Source organism: Juglans microcarpa x Juglans regia, chromosome 3S, assembly GCF_004785595.1.
Source record: "Juglans microcarpa x Juglans regia isolate MS1-56 chromosome 3S, Jm3101_v1.0, whole genome shotgun sequence".
Classification (NCBI taxonomy): domain Eukaryota; kingdom Viridiplantae; phylum Streptophyta; class Magnoliopsida; order Fagales; family Juglandaceae; genus Juglans; species Juglans microcarpa x Juglans regia.
Genome location: NC_054599.1, coordinates 27,263,603 through 27,279,391, shown reverse-complemented (window position 1 = coordinate 27,279,391; position 15,789 = coordinate 27,263,603). Strand labels below are relative to the sequence as shown.

The window sequence follows — 15,789 nt, the reverse complement described above, 5'->3', positions numbered from 1 at the left end:
ATTCTGTTCTGTGTGAAATGGCCAAATCTTCAATCTTGTCCACAGCTGGATCATCATCCATTCAATTCCCTAATATATAGGCTTTAACCATTCTAACAAAGTTGCAAGACAACTTTCATTTCATATATTTTTCGGTTCCCACACAAGGAACCTGCAGTAACTTGACCGTCTTCTATTGCAAATACATAAATAATCTCTTCTATTATGATTACAGTTTCAAAAGGAGATATGCCAAAATGCAAATAGACTTTTTTTTTTCTCCTTTACACATTTAAACAATTTTGAACAAAAATACAAGCAAATAGTCAGATAAAGTGCATGGTAACAACAGTAGCTCACAGCAGCTCTTGATTTGGCCAGCCTCTAAAGTTTCCTTTTCTATCCATGAGCCATGGTTCGTTGTATGTAATTTTGAGAATACATGCTTCAACAGCTGCATAGTATGTTAGTTTCCACATTGACTCTGAGCATTTTACAAACTTTGCTCGTGTTGCTTCATCAATCTTCAATGGAACAGTTCCATTACTCAACAACCGGATGGCCAACCTCTGAAAGAAATAGGAAAAGAATAACTAATTAAGAAAATATTAATGAGAAATCAGTGTGGAAATGCCTTGTCCTTTTGTTTTTCTTGTCCATTTATCTATACACTGTAACAAGAAAGCTGAATATTCATACTTAGAAAGAGCATGGGTTATTTTCAATTCCCATTAAATCTATGTCAACATTTGGATTATAGTAATAAGCTTACTCATTAGTACGAGATTCATGGAGAATTATCATTTCTTAAAAGAGTGGAAAATTTCACAGGATAATGATTTTAATCTCTCTTAATGTTGAAAATAGAGCTATTGTTCTATCGCAAAGGAAAACAGGGAGTTTCAATTGAGATGCGAGATTTACCACTTACCAAATAAAATAGAAATGAAGAAAAAGACGCTGAAAAAAACTTGTATAACATCAGCGAACACAAGAATGCTCATGAGCAAAGACATTTTTAGATGTGGAAATAAGTACCGTGAACCGTTAAAATAATACATGAATGACATTAATTTTTTTATCAGTATGAATGACGTTAATTATAACCCCTAAGCAGAAATTTTCTTCATGAATGAGATAGGACGTGTCACATCTCAATTAAATCGATAGAGACGGAGAAACTTGAGCTGTAACTGACGATTCTGCACTATGGTACATATTCTTTCACCGTTAGATTTCAAGGACTCAAAATCCTAGAGCAGCTCATACATGCTTGTTATAATGCATTGAAGAAGTCTAGCAACCAAATGCTTCCGATAAATATAAGAAACTGTAAATCATGCATTTAAGAAGCTGCAACCTAAGAAAACAAGAAAGTTCACTCAACCAAACGTAATAAATCACAATGCAGCTCATTGATGATGAAAATTACTTAAAACAAATTAATCGAATACAACATATATAGTTCAAAACGCAACTTGTCCCTCCCAAGATTTTCTCGTACACCGTAGAAAGAACTCGAAAATTGTAAAGCGACGAAAAATGCTCCAAGGCAATAAAGATATTAAGGCAAGAACCTTACGCGAAAGACGAGTCTGTCAAGGGAGAACCTGGCGACGACGAAGCCGAGAGCAAAGAAGACAGCGACGACGAAATGGCAAGGGTGCGGCGCGCCATTGTGGCTCCAGATCGAGTTCCTGTAAGTGTCAGCGTCCGAAGCAGAGTATCAAGGAGAAGCATCAATCAGCAAGTAAATTATCAAAAAATACGAAATCAGTGAACGAAATGAAAGAATCAGGTGCAAAGAACTTCCATTCAGCGGATAGTCTCCGATATCCAAGAAATTGATCTGCCTTAATTTTCAGAGCAAAGAGAGATTGAAAAGGATGTTGCTAAATGAGAGAAAGAGAGAGAACGGAGAGAGAGAGGGAGAGAGTAGAGGCTGCAACTGAAACTGAAATGGGAGATAGGTGGAGGTTGACGATCTTTGTGCTTTCTTTTTTTTCCGTCTCGTTTCTTTTTCCGTCTCTTTTTTCTTCTCTTTTTGGGTTAAAAAGCCACCGTTGAGCCTGGCCCATAAGAGGGGTTGGGTTCTCTTTTCTTTCTGCGATTTTTAGTTACTTGACTAAAAATATGATAAAATTAAATAAATTAATAATTAATTTTTGTTTAAATTAATATTATTTTATTAAATAAATAAATAATTCAATATAAAAATTTGATGTAAATAAAATAATCAAAATTAAATTTATATTATATTATTATATTATGAAAAAATGACTATTCTAATATGAAGATTTGACATAAATGAAATAATCAAAATTAAATTCATCTCATATTAGTTAAAAAGTGAAATTTGACTTTGACTAATCCGTGCTCTTAGAAATGCAGGCAGAAGATGATCAGTGTCTATGTAATTTTAGGAATGCGTGCTTTATAATCTGCGCGCATATATAGAGATGTTTCACTGAGTCATGAATCGTTTTTTTTCCATTTTCCTTTTTTTATGGATGTCGAAAGTTGTGGTGATATTGCCAATTAAAACGACCTGTCATATATAGAAGAAAAATAAAAAAAAGAAAAAATTTGAGAGAAAAAAATGTACTTTATCTCATGAAAATAATTTTCATTTTCAATTTGTGTTGTTTCATTAAATGGATGCCTTACATGTTAGTATTAGTACGTAATTTGGTACGTAAATTTACTTGCAAGAAGATTTTTCCTTGTAAATTAATCTTTTTTTTTTACTAATGATCTTCTAATACATGAATGATCAGGTCCTCATGACCATGCATGCTACCACCTTCCACTCCGACTACTCATACATACATACATGAGATTATTCTTCTGACTATGCATGTCAAGCTCTATGGAAGGCAATGCAGGTTTGTAGTGAACTCAACATACAGAAAGTGATATTCGAAGATGATGCCAAGACAGTCATTATGGCTGTGAAATGTGAAGAATAAGATGTCTTTTTTTGGTCCCTTAATTGATGATATTAGAAATGTCTTTAAGGTTAGGAAGGACTGGTTTTTACAGTTTGATTATAGGGAAAAAAAATTCTGTTCCTCACAACTTGGCAAAAGCTGCCTTAGACTTAGTTGAGGAAAAAGTATGGATAGAAGAAGTTCCAGATTTCATTGTTAATAGTCTGGAAAATGATAGAAAATGTATACAAGAAGTTCATATATGAAATACAGAGGTATCTTTTTTCAAAAAAAAAAAAAAAAAAGGCTCGCTATCTCCATAATTGCATTCCGAAGAGGTGGTTTCAATACACCAGTTGGTACTCTGTTATACATGGGTCCCTCACTCAACATATATTGTCAAGCTTTCTACGCTGGTGAGATTTGCATACTGATTGAGTGCCCTCCAGCCAAGGGCACCCGATCTATTTTCATTCAGATTATCAAATTGATAACACGTGGCTATCTTGAGACCACCTCTGTTGACCCCCCCCTCCCCAAAAAACCATTTAGACAATGCCACGTGGAAATTGTTCAATTTATGATCCTTACTCAATATTGACCAAAACAATACATCATGTCCTTTGGGCTTAGACAAGATTCAGTACTTCGTGCTCTTAAAATTACAAATATTAGATATCATAGATAACTGGGGAAAAAAAAAATCTTTCCCATTCAAATTCTCTCTCTCTCTCTCTCTCTCTCTCTCTGATCTCTCTGTTTATTGCACTAGTCAAAGTCAAGTTACCAGATAATTGGTAACATGAGGAATAAGATAGATTAGATAGAAACCCCGTTATATATGAAACAGGAGGCTTTTGGGTGGGATTAGGCCTCGTGTGAGAGCAAGGCATCTTGTTTGGGACTGCTGGGTTGTTTCCGAAATATGGCTGGGAGTCCATTCATGGGAATAGGGAAGGGGCCATACTGAATCCCACTTTGAGATCCCACCACCTCCCACCTGCAAACATTAATAACCCCATCAAACATCAACATATATAGGACCTTTTCTCAAATTATTTTGCATTAAAACATCACTTGCGCCCCCTTCTAAACTAGCCTATACTCTACTTCATTTCGCAAATATAGATACAAAGAAGATTTTTATTTTCATTTCTGGGTACCTGAACCTGGTTACTAGATGGTGGATCAAAACGAACATCTCTAGCTTGGCAAGCTCATTGCCGGGACAAGCGTGCTCTCCGTTGCCAAATGGCATGAAAGTATGGGGTTTTGGAGCAACCTGCAGCCACATGTATATAAACAAATTAGTTAAAGGTTATCTGGGAACACAACTGTTCTCAGTTATTCTCAAACTACTTCACTACATACTATTTACTATTATTCTCAAATTATTTACTATTATTTTCTTATTATTTCATTACTATTCAGAAATTATTTCACTATTATTCACCTATATTTATCCAAACACCCCTAAAAGGGAGAGTTTAATTAAATGGAAACTTGTCATGATCTCCTAGTATTTGACTCAACACCAACTGATCTTCTGTTTGTGACCCCGCATACCTCAAATCTAGAGGCATCAAACTTATGAGGATCTGGGAAATATTCTGGGTTGTGATGAATATTCCTGAACAGTGGCAGTACTTTCCAACCCTTTGGTATGAGATATCCTGATCAGAATATTAAAAGGAAACTGGTAAGAAACAAAAGCCTCGCAAACTTGATTGCTCAAGCCTCAAGATAGAGAATCTACTAGTTTGAATCCTTACCCTTGTACTCTACATCAACCACCGCTTCCCTAAAGGTAAATGATACGATGCTTGCCATCCTCAAGCTCTCTTGGATAACCTGAAAGTAATAAGAATATCCAGCTGTACATTTAGAAGTCCCACTTTATTAATGAAATTGTTATCTAGACAAGTACTACTAGTAAAATAGCACATACCCTATACGTAAGTGGCATACTCCTAGTCTGAGCCCATGTCAAGGGCCTCTTCCCTCCATCATTCTCTCCATATATTGCATTTTGCTCGGCCTGCAGCAACATACAAGCAATTACTACGTCCTTGTTCACAAACATGAAGATTTACTACTCGAAAGTTGGAACTTTTAAGGTAATTATATATTCTTACCTTTACAGCTTCGAGAAGTTCCTGGTCATCATGGAGGTACTTGAGAATCCATGTTAGGATACTGGCTGTTGTGTCCTGAGCAGCAAACAACACTCCGATGATATTATCAGCGATTTGATCCCTAGTTAAACTTTGCCCCTTTTGATCTTTGAAGTTCATCAAATAACCCAAGAGATCCTTCTCCAGCAGTTTTTTCTCCTCTCTTTCACAAATTATCTTGCTTACAATCTGACTAAGCCTTTTCCTTGCCTTCAAGATTTCATTGAGTAGGGAAGAGGAAGAGGGTAAAAAAAAAAGGATCAGATTATTAAGAGCGCTCCAGTAAGAGGTTGTCAGGTATTTACAGGGTGATGTTGCTTAATTACCGAGAGTGCTTTCGCATATGCAGTACCAGGCATTTTTGTTGGAAAAGAATTGTAGCCCTTATCAACTATGCAGTAGTTCTCCTCCAACTTTTCTCTATATTTGCCTTCTAACTGACCAAAGATAGAAAGAATGCCGACATCGAAAGAGAACTGCATGCGAAGGATCAAGGAGATCAATATATTAGGAAAACATGATCCAAAAATAATGGCCACCCATTAACGCTGAACCATTAAAAAAAAAAAAATCTTTAAGGACCACCATTATGAAACGTTAGGAATAAGGCAATAAAAAACAACAACTTCGTCAGTTACCCAAGAAAAAGGCCGTGTCCACAACCTCAAAGTAGATAAGCTAAAGCCACCCGGCCATAGAATCAAATTAGAAACATGTTTGATAAATATGATTAGTACTATCTATAAATTGTCGCGCCAAACCAACCTTCTTCAGCTCTTGAAACGTATTAATGATCACTTGCCCCCTGCCCATGAGTCCAAGGCAGAAATGGCTATGACTTCGATATCAGGAACTAGTTTCCGGATTGTCTCGGGGGATAAAGAACTTTGAACCAGCTTCCTAAGGTGGGCGTGATAGTTTCCTTGGTGAAAGAAGAGTGCGGAAGGGCCAATCATCCTCTCTTTGCTTTTGGGGTACGTGGGCTTGAACAAATGAGCATGAGTCACTAGCACAAATCGCGCCGCCTCAGGGCTAGCCAGCATGACGCTAGGACAGCCAAGTATGTGGGTTTTGAATATTTCTCCATATCTAAAACATGACCGAAAAAAGAAGATCAGCACCATCAAGTTGAAGACCATGCATGCAAAAAGAAAGATTTAAAGAAGAAATTAAGAATAACATCAAGCACAGATTTTAAGAACCTGTTTTGCTTTTTAGCAAAGAATATGTTTGGGTCTTGAGAGTAGAGTTGGAGAGTATCTCCTATGTAAGGCCACCCCATTGAACCAGGAGGAAGTTCAGATATGCTCCCAGTTTTCTTCTTTTTTTTCCTCATTAAGGGATATGAGGAAAGAGTTGTGAGAAAGAGAAATATGTATATCAGAATTGAAATAGTAGTGTCCATTCAAATGTAGCGCCTCTCTCTCTCTGAATTCTAGCCTATTGCTGTAGTGGTGTTCTTTTTTAAGAGTGAAAGAAGTGCATGTATATGGTGTATTATGCTGCTGCTATCAAACCACTCATGAGAAGTGATGGGAGGTGCCTTGGGGTTTATATAATGTGATGAAGTGGTAGTTAGGGAAGAGCAGAGAGATCACAGATCAGATAACGGGGGAAGATTCGCCCACTATATTATATATATATATAAATATATATATATATATATATATACACATATATATCCTGGGGTTGCCTTAATTAAACCAGCATTAGATATGTATGATCATGTGTAAGTGGAAATTCAACTTTAGCAGAGACAAATCTGCTAATAGAGATCAAGTTAAGAATGGAAGACTATATGTGACTACTATAATTTTTCATGTTATGATATAGGTGAAGATGGGATGAGATGGTTTGGATAATGAAATAAGATGAGATGGGATGACTTTAGATAAAAGTTAAAAGTTGAATAAAATATTATTATAATATTATTTTTTAATAGTATTATTATTTTAGAATTTAAAAAAGTTGAATTGTTTATTATATTTTGTGTAAAAATTTAAAAAAATTGTAATGATAAGATTAGATAAAATGAGACGAATTGAGTTAGAGTAATTATTGAATCCAAACGGGGCCATATATTGACATAAAAGTGACCTAGAGATTGAGACTTCTCTCTCTAAAAACAAATAATTAATTAAAATAAATAAATAATTTCAGCCACGAGGACGAGATAAACCGTAAACGGTCAGTCCTCTGTTGGGTACTGCAAGGAGGGAGGAGCGCTGCTTGCTCTTCCCTCTCTCCCCTCGACTGCCCAATCCAACTAGAATCTCCTAGGGCTGAGCAAAAATCCGACAATCGGACTCCGAATCCAACTCTGCACCGGCTCCACTCCGACTCCGCTCCGGCTCAGACTTTTCGGAGTCGGAGTCGGAGTCATTGATGAACCGACTCCGCTCCGATCCGACTCCAACCCTCCGCCTCTGCCTCCACCTCCGACTTCGCCTTCGCCTCCACCTCCGATTTTATACATATTTTATAAAAAGATGTGTTTTTCTATATATTAATTATTTAAATTTTATACAACTATATCTTATATAGTTAGTTAAACTCAATAATATACTAGCTAAATAATATATTTATACTATAATATATAGACTAAATTGACTAATAATAGTTTAATATATGACTATATGTAAATATCATTCTATTACAAATTTACAATATTACTACCATGTAACACTAAATTACTAATGTATAAATATAATAGCATGTAATACTAATGTATATATAATATACTATAAACACTAAGATGCATAATAACATCAACATGTAATATTGTAATACTAATGGATAAACACTAATCTATAAATTTATAATAACATATAATACTAATGTATAATAACTAAAGTATTATTCATATAAATTACTAATAGTATTAATTACTATATATAAATTAGTAAACCACTTTAAGCCTATATATAAATTACTATATAAATACTCTAGTATTAATTACTAATACTATATTACTATATGATACTATTAACTATAGTGATATACTAGTATTAGACATTAGTGTACTAATACAATCAGTGATATAGTTAGTATAATATTTATACTAATACTATTATATAGTTATACTAAATTAAAATCACTATAGCAAATACTAATATATAATTATGCTAATCACTATAACTAATACTAATGCTAATATAGACTATAGTTATAACTTATAGTATTATAACTATACTAAATCACTATAACTAATACTAATGCTAATATAGACTATAGTTATAACTTATAGTATTATAACTATACTAAATCACTATAACTTATACTAATATAGTTATATTACTATAGGGTACTATTAACTATAGTGATATACTAGTATTAGACATTAGTGTACTAATACAATCAGTGATATAGTTAGTATAATATTTATACTAATACTATTATATAGTTATACTAAATTAAAATCACTATAGCAAATACTAATATATATATATGCTAATCACTATAACTAATACTAATACTAATATACTTATACTAATCACTATAACTATATATAGTATTAATATCACTATTAATATAATATATAGTATTAATAATAACTAATACTAATATAACTATTAGTATAACTAAGATCACTACTAGTATAACTAATATTAATACTAATACTAATATACTAATACTATTAGTGTATTACTAATATTTATATATATATATATATATATATCAAGTATAAGATATTAGAGATTTAATATATATATATCAAGTATATTAGTGTATTACTAATATTTCGTATATGGTTCCTTTTTTTTAATATTCATATATAATAATATATATCATATATTTTTTGATGACTCTTCACATATATATATAATATATAAAATACATTCATATTAATTAGTATACTAAGATACAATACGACACCGTTTGTATTTGTTAATTAATCGTTTAGGTGCTCAGCCCTACTAGTTCCCCCTCTTTCATGACTTCATCAATCATCTTCACTTCAAAATCTCAGTAGTTAGCCCTCCCTTCTCTCGCGCAGTGCCGCAGGCCTGCAGCCCTCCCCTCCCTCTCGCAGCCAACCCCTCTCTCGCACAGCTCCTCTCTCGCGCAGCTCCTCTCGCGCAGTCCCTCCCTCGCGCAGCCCCTCTCTCGTGCAGATCCTCTCGCGCGCAGCCTCTCTCAAGTTTCCCTTGAAACCCTAGGTCTCGTGATCCATCGTCGCCGTCGATGGCCTCTTGAGGTGTATTGCAGCTGTGCAAATACGAAACATCGTCCCTCGATCATAGATCAATCACTGCCCATTGAAGATTCGAAGTCGGTAGGTTATCCAAACCCATATCTCTGTTCTTTAATCAAATCTTTGAAGTTGGTAATGTATATTTTTTCTTTGTTTATTTCCAGATTTGGCATTATAGTTTAATACATAATAAAATGATCTCCATAATTTTACGTGTAAACCAAATAACAAAATCTGACTCCACACCGACAAATTAGAGTCGGAGACAGAACGGATTCTATACGTCTCGGAATCGGAGTCGAAGGTCGGATTCAACCTCCAACAAAGTTAGAGTTGGAGTCGGAGGTTGAACCCTCTGATTCCAAAACGATCGGTGCTCAGTCCGAGAATCTCCCTCCCTCTCCAATAGTCTTTTTAAACTTAATTTATTGCCTATTTTTCAGGTTTTGCTCTCATTTTTTATTGGAAAGTACGGTTCTTCGTATCATAGCCGCTTGTCCCTCATCGAGTTACATGTCCCATATCATCATCATCATTGCCTCCTCCCCATCGATCTGCCAATGAACACGTTGCCGGCCTCCAGGAGTCTAGCGTTTCGATCCACTGGCACGTAGCTCCGTACGGCCCCTCCGGTGGCACGTTTTTAGCTATCTCTGTCAGTCCTTTTTGTGCTCAATCCTTATTTGCATTTTTCTTGTCGTTGTTATTTTATTTCATAGTTTTAGCCCTTTTTTTTTTTAATATTTTTATGCCATGTATTAAAGTTAAATTCATTGCTGTCCTCCAACAGTCACATCTCCACCGTCTAGTTAGTAGTTTTCTTTTCACTTTCCGCTTAATCAAATGATAGAGATACAATTTTTTTTTTTTATAATTGTTTATATAATTATATTTTAAATCATGAATATTTTTATAAAATAATATCACTTTATATAAATATACACATTTTATATAATAATTATATAAAAAATTATACGCACATCATTACTCATTTTCGCTAACATGTTAGTGTTATAACCTTTTTCTGTAAAATGACTTTTGCCTACTTTTCATTTTTAAAATAAAATGCTACTTATTATCTCAATAGTATACAAATATGTGATATGTTATTTTTATTTTTTATTTAAATAAATATATTTATACTGTATGTGTTTAAATAAAAGAATAAGAATAATAAATTATATATTGATATGTAGTGTAAGAGATGGTAATTTTTCTTTTTAAAATATATAATTAATAGGGATTTTAAACATCTTATTGTGGGTCAACACCTACTACGGTAGTAGGTTATATGTTTCCTATAACCTATGATTAATATAATATTCGTCATTAATAGAGAGGAAAACAATTTTTTTTTCCATCTTATAGTAGTTATATATTTACATGTGATCTATTTGGCTTCACGTGATCAGTACTTACCTCTTTTATCATTTTATTATTATTTTTTCAATAAATAAAAAAGACTATACATTTTTATTATAGCTATTTACTTTCGTTACTTAGTCCTTTATACTACAATAAATTTTAGTTTTAGAGATAAAATTATTTAGGGATGAAAGAAATTTCACTCTTAAAAGTAATTATTGGAGACGAAATTCAAAAAATAGATGACTTTATAAAAGTGTTCAAACGGTAAAAAAATACGTTCGAATCATATCTTTTGAGATGAATTAGGTCATTTCAAAATGTCAAAATCGTTCGAACGGTCAAAAATACGTTCAAAGCTAGAATTAATGTTTGATCGAATGGTTTATAATTTGTTCAAATGGTAATCTTGGTGGGGAAGTAATTTATTTTGGCAGAGAAAGTTTAAATCCGTTCGAACCAGAATATGTTCGTTCGAATGGAAAAGATTTGGTGGGAAAAATAGGCAGGAAGGTTGCAAGCTCATTCGGATACACAATTTATGCATTCAAATGGAACATTTGGTGGGAAATTAAGTTAAAATTTGTGGGATTTTTTTTGAAATCTTGTTCGAATGAAACATAAAATATTTTCAAATTCATAAATTAATTTATCTAACTAATGTAAAAAATATTTAGTGATTTATTTTATGTTAAATAAATATTACTTATAGTGTCATTTTTTATCTTATTGTGAACTTTAAGTAAAATGAAAAAAAAAAACATAATTAACAATAAACAAGCTAGCAAACACTAAAAATAAAAACCATACATTAATTGCATCCCAAAAATATAATGTATGGCTAGAATATAATGTATGACTATTTTAATATTTAAATTAATTGTACAAAATATAAATAGTCATAATTATCCATACAAAAAAGCATATTTAATACAAATAAAAGATATATAGTAGTACTGGGCTAGATCGTGTAGCACTGCCTCGACTCCAGCAATTTGTGCCTCAATATCAGTCACTCGAGACATGATCTTCGACTCAGTCTCTGCGAGGGTGACCCAGACTGCATCAATGATCTTTGATGTCTCTGCGCGCATCTCTAGACGCACGATATTTGCAATCTCCTCACGAGTAGTACTATGTGATGCACTCTGTGTAGATGTCTCACCAGATACGCCCTGTGCACATCCTTGAGTGTCGACATCCTTTGTAGTGGGTGCACGAATACAAAATCTGGATTGTCCAGTGTTATAAGACAAGGTCGTTGAGTTGATTGATCCAATCGGCTCCCGAACACGCTCAAACTCATCTGGTCTGACTCTTTTTTATAAAAGGTATCGTGTGTGCATGACTCCAAACGGCAATATATCTGTTATAAATTTTTTTATTATAAGTACAAATATTATATATATCAAAATGATTAACCAAGTACAATGAATAAAATAAAACTCTATCGGTCGTAATATAGGTGGCCTCTGATAGAATCCTAACGAATATATATCCTGCTAAGTCAATAGTCACCCCATGAGCGACCCATAACATAAATCGTGCTCAATCCATGCTCACCTCAGTCTTGTGCAGTTGAGTATCGATATTGTTGGCGATTATAATGTTTATGACCTTGAAAAAACTAGGTAAGTCCACCAATTTGATGTTCTTGCTCCCATAATAGGAATGAGCATTTGGACCCATAACCAACTAACCAACCTCATGATCAGCGAGACAATCGATCTCATCAGGCATCACAATGTCCTCCTCATCTGGAGTCTCTTCATCGCCTATAGGTGTAGACTGATCTCTAGGCACCATGTTAGGATATGTAGAGGGTAGTCGATGGATACCTAGAAAATTAGCAACCGTATTAACTGAAAATCGTACTGAGACACTTCAGACGAAGAAAGTGTATGCCTCATCCTCCTAGCTGGCATGACCAAGTTCTTAATAGAACTTAAATACAATATTGATGTACGAAACTATCTTGTCTGTGCCTTCGTCCTTCTGATTGATGATCGGTGTCTAACCATGATTAAGAAAGACAGATGCGAGAGAATGTCTCTTCCACAAAAGATCCCTAAAATCATCTATCTTCACCTGCCTCTCCAACAAAATAGTCCTCTCTTGGACTTCTTCGTTAGATGATTGCCTTCACGCAACTCCTTTTCCTGAGAAGCTTTTAAAATGACACTAAATTGATGATATAAGATTAAGGACAATAATTACAAAATATCATAATTATAATTAGATCAAGATAATTATATCTAAAACAAAATAAAAATAGAAATAAAAATGTACTATTCGAATGCTTAATAACACATTCGAACGATATAATAATGCGTTCAACCGGTAATAAATATAAGTTTGAACGCTCATAGATAGTTGTTCGAACTATCTAATTATGGTTCAAATGAAAACCATTCGTATGCCATTTGAACGACTTATAGACGTTTGAACGATGATTTTTGGTTTGAAGTAGTCAATGGCTGAGTCGACTCAACCATTATCAAAACCGTAAATAATCAGTTTAAAACATTAGTTTCTCCTCCCATAACAACAATGAGAAGCCAAGATGATCATAGAGCCATCCCATCCTCCATTTCCAGCCAACTACGGGATCAAAATTGAAATTATTTTTTTCAAAATCCCATTTTCAAACCATTTAAAACAAGTTTTAGGAGAAATTAATCGGTAAAAATGTTGGGGAAAGAACATACCTGTTGTGGGTTGGAAAGTGGTGGTGGCTTATGGCTTCGACGGTGGTGTTTGGCAGCTAGTGGCATTAGAGCAGTAGAGTGGCAACGAGAGTGGGTTTGGTGCGTTCTAACGATGCTGGGTCTAGGCATGATCCCTAATATTTATTTATTTTCCGTTCGAACGTCATTACTATCCGTTCGAATACATTCATTTTATCGATTCGAACGCTTACGAATACCGTTCCAACGGAGAAAAAAATATTGCGTAAGTTATTATTATATTTGTTATATAATATAGTATATATACTTATACTACTTATATATAAGACTTATACTCAATTATTATACACTTATATTTAAATTGATGCTTATATATTACTTATATATACTTATATACTACAATATATTATACTTCAAACATACAACTATATAATTATGTACTACTATAGTCATAATATACTTACATAGTTATACTTATATATATTTGTTAACTTATATTATAGTTATAGTTAGATATATAACTTATATTATAAGTATAAGATCAATACATATACTTAGACTAATAAGAAGATATATCATTTATTTACTTATATATAGTTATACTTATATATATAGTTATATACATTTGTTCACTTATATATATTCTTAACTTATATTATACTGATTAACTTATACTCTATGTATATATTCTTAACATAAATATTGAGGGTTCTATACACCTATACTTTTATATATATAGTAATAAAATTAGATATATAATAAAATTATATATATTGTACGTTCGAACTGGCTATTATCCATGTTCGAACGGTATAATTACATGTTCAAATAAAAATTTTTAGAGTTCAAACGTATATAATATGTTGGCACCATTGACAAGTTGTAGAGGGATCAATTTGCGCCATATTACACTTTCAATTATCCATTCGAATGCCTACAATTGATGTTTGAACGAGTGTGAGCTGAATTGGTCCAAGCAGAAAATTTTTCCCGCTTCTCTGTTTTCGAGTTTGAACGGTTAATAAATAAGATGTCCAGAAGCACAAACGTGCTACACATTTGGGAAAACTGATCTTGAGATACAGAGAGTGTGAGAAAGAGAGAGACTGTGAGTGTTGGGAGATAAAGAGACCAGGCTTGTGCTGGACATCAATTCTTTCTTTCTCTTCAATTGAAGTAAGTTTTTTTTACTTTGATATTCTATTTCCATGGATTTTTTATTTATTAAAAAAACTCAAATTTATGTTCTTTTCTCTTCTATTTTTGTACAAAGATTAAGGTTAGAAAAATATATTTGTGTTTGGATGTGAAAAATATGTAAATATATTTGTTTTTGGATGTGGAAATATATTTTTATTTTTTAACAAATATGAAAATATATTTGTGTTTGGATGTGTGAATATGAAAATATATTTGTGTTTGTACAATGTTTGTGAAATATGCATCTTATGAGTTTGTGTTTATCCCATGAATGTGTTATCTGATATGATGCTTATCTCTGTTTCGTGTCTGGAATCTAGGTTGCAACCGTTCGAACACAATGATTTTCCATTCGAATGCATTATCATGTTTGAACAGATATTGAAGTGTTCGAACGGGTGTACTCTTATGTTGTAATACTTAAACCCAAATTTAAGACTTGAAAGATAATTTATTAAAAATTATAAGGTATAATTAAAAAATAAGAAACATAAGATGGACATTAATACTTAAATTAGAATTAATACTTAAAAGATAACTTATTAAAAACTATAAGAATTACTAAAAAATAAGTGAATTATAATTATAATTAATACGTAAAAAATGATTTCCCATAAGATTTATTAAAACTTAAAATTATGAATACTTAAAATATAATAAACATAAGAATTAGAAATACTTAAATTAAAATATTTGTGATTTGGAATGTGATTTTACAATGTCTAATTATGATTTAAATATTAATATATAATACACATTTTTTTATTTAAGTTTTAATATAGATTTTCCTTTTGCGGGAAGAAGAAAATTATACTGACTATGACCTGACCCAATTCTATGCTAAAATACATAAAAATCGTGATGTCTTTGGACCAGTCCCGAAATAGAGATAAATTATGTAAGTTTAAATTTATTTAATTCCATTGCCTAGTAATATTTTTGTTACTTCTACCAACTTTAATGTTTTTATTTTTGTAGGAAAATATGATATCTCTTAAGAAAACTGTTACGGATCTGACTGATGAATCATCTCATGTCAACGATACTCAAATCATTTCTTAAGTTCTTAGATCACGTTTTGGATATTTGAGGGGTCTAGGACGTTGCGTGAAATCATCATCAACATCATCATCCTCTTTTCGAGCCAGATCGAATGACGATAAGACTAAAAAATTAGAGGAAGCAACAGTTGAGATAGAACGATTGAGGTCTAAGAAAAAAAAGTTGCTGATCCGATTAGATCAAGCAGCGGATTTAGA

General features: G+C 32.8%; 1 protein-coding gene across 1 annotated transcript; it reads right to left on the bottom strand.

Moving 5' to 3' along the window:
* Positions 1-3,506: 3,506 nt before the first annotated feature.
* Positions 3,507-6,695, bottom strand: LOC121258234 (abscisic acid 8'-hydroxylase 4-like). The gene is given in 10 exon segments (XM_041159664.1): positions 3,507-3,909; positions 4,073-4,191; positions 4,476-4,582; positions 4,682-4,760; positions 4,858-4,947; positions 5,045-5,293; positions 5,410-5,559; positions 5,849-5,878; positions 5,881-6,172; positions 6,286-6,695. Coding segments are annotated over 10 exon segments (1,452 nt in total). The 5' UTR covers positions 6,489-6,695; the 3' UTR covers positions 3,507-3,776.
* Positions 6,696-15,789: the final 9,094 nt, after the last annotated feature.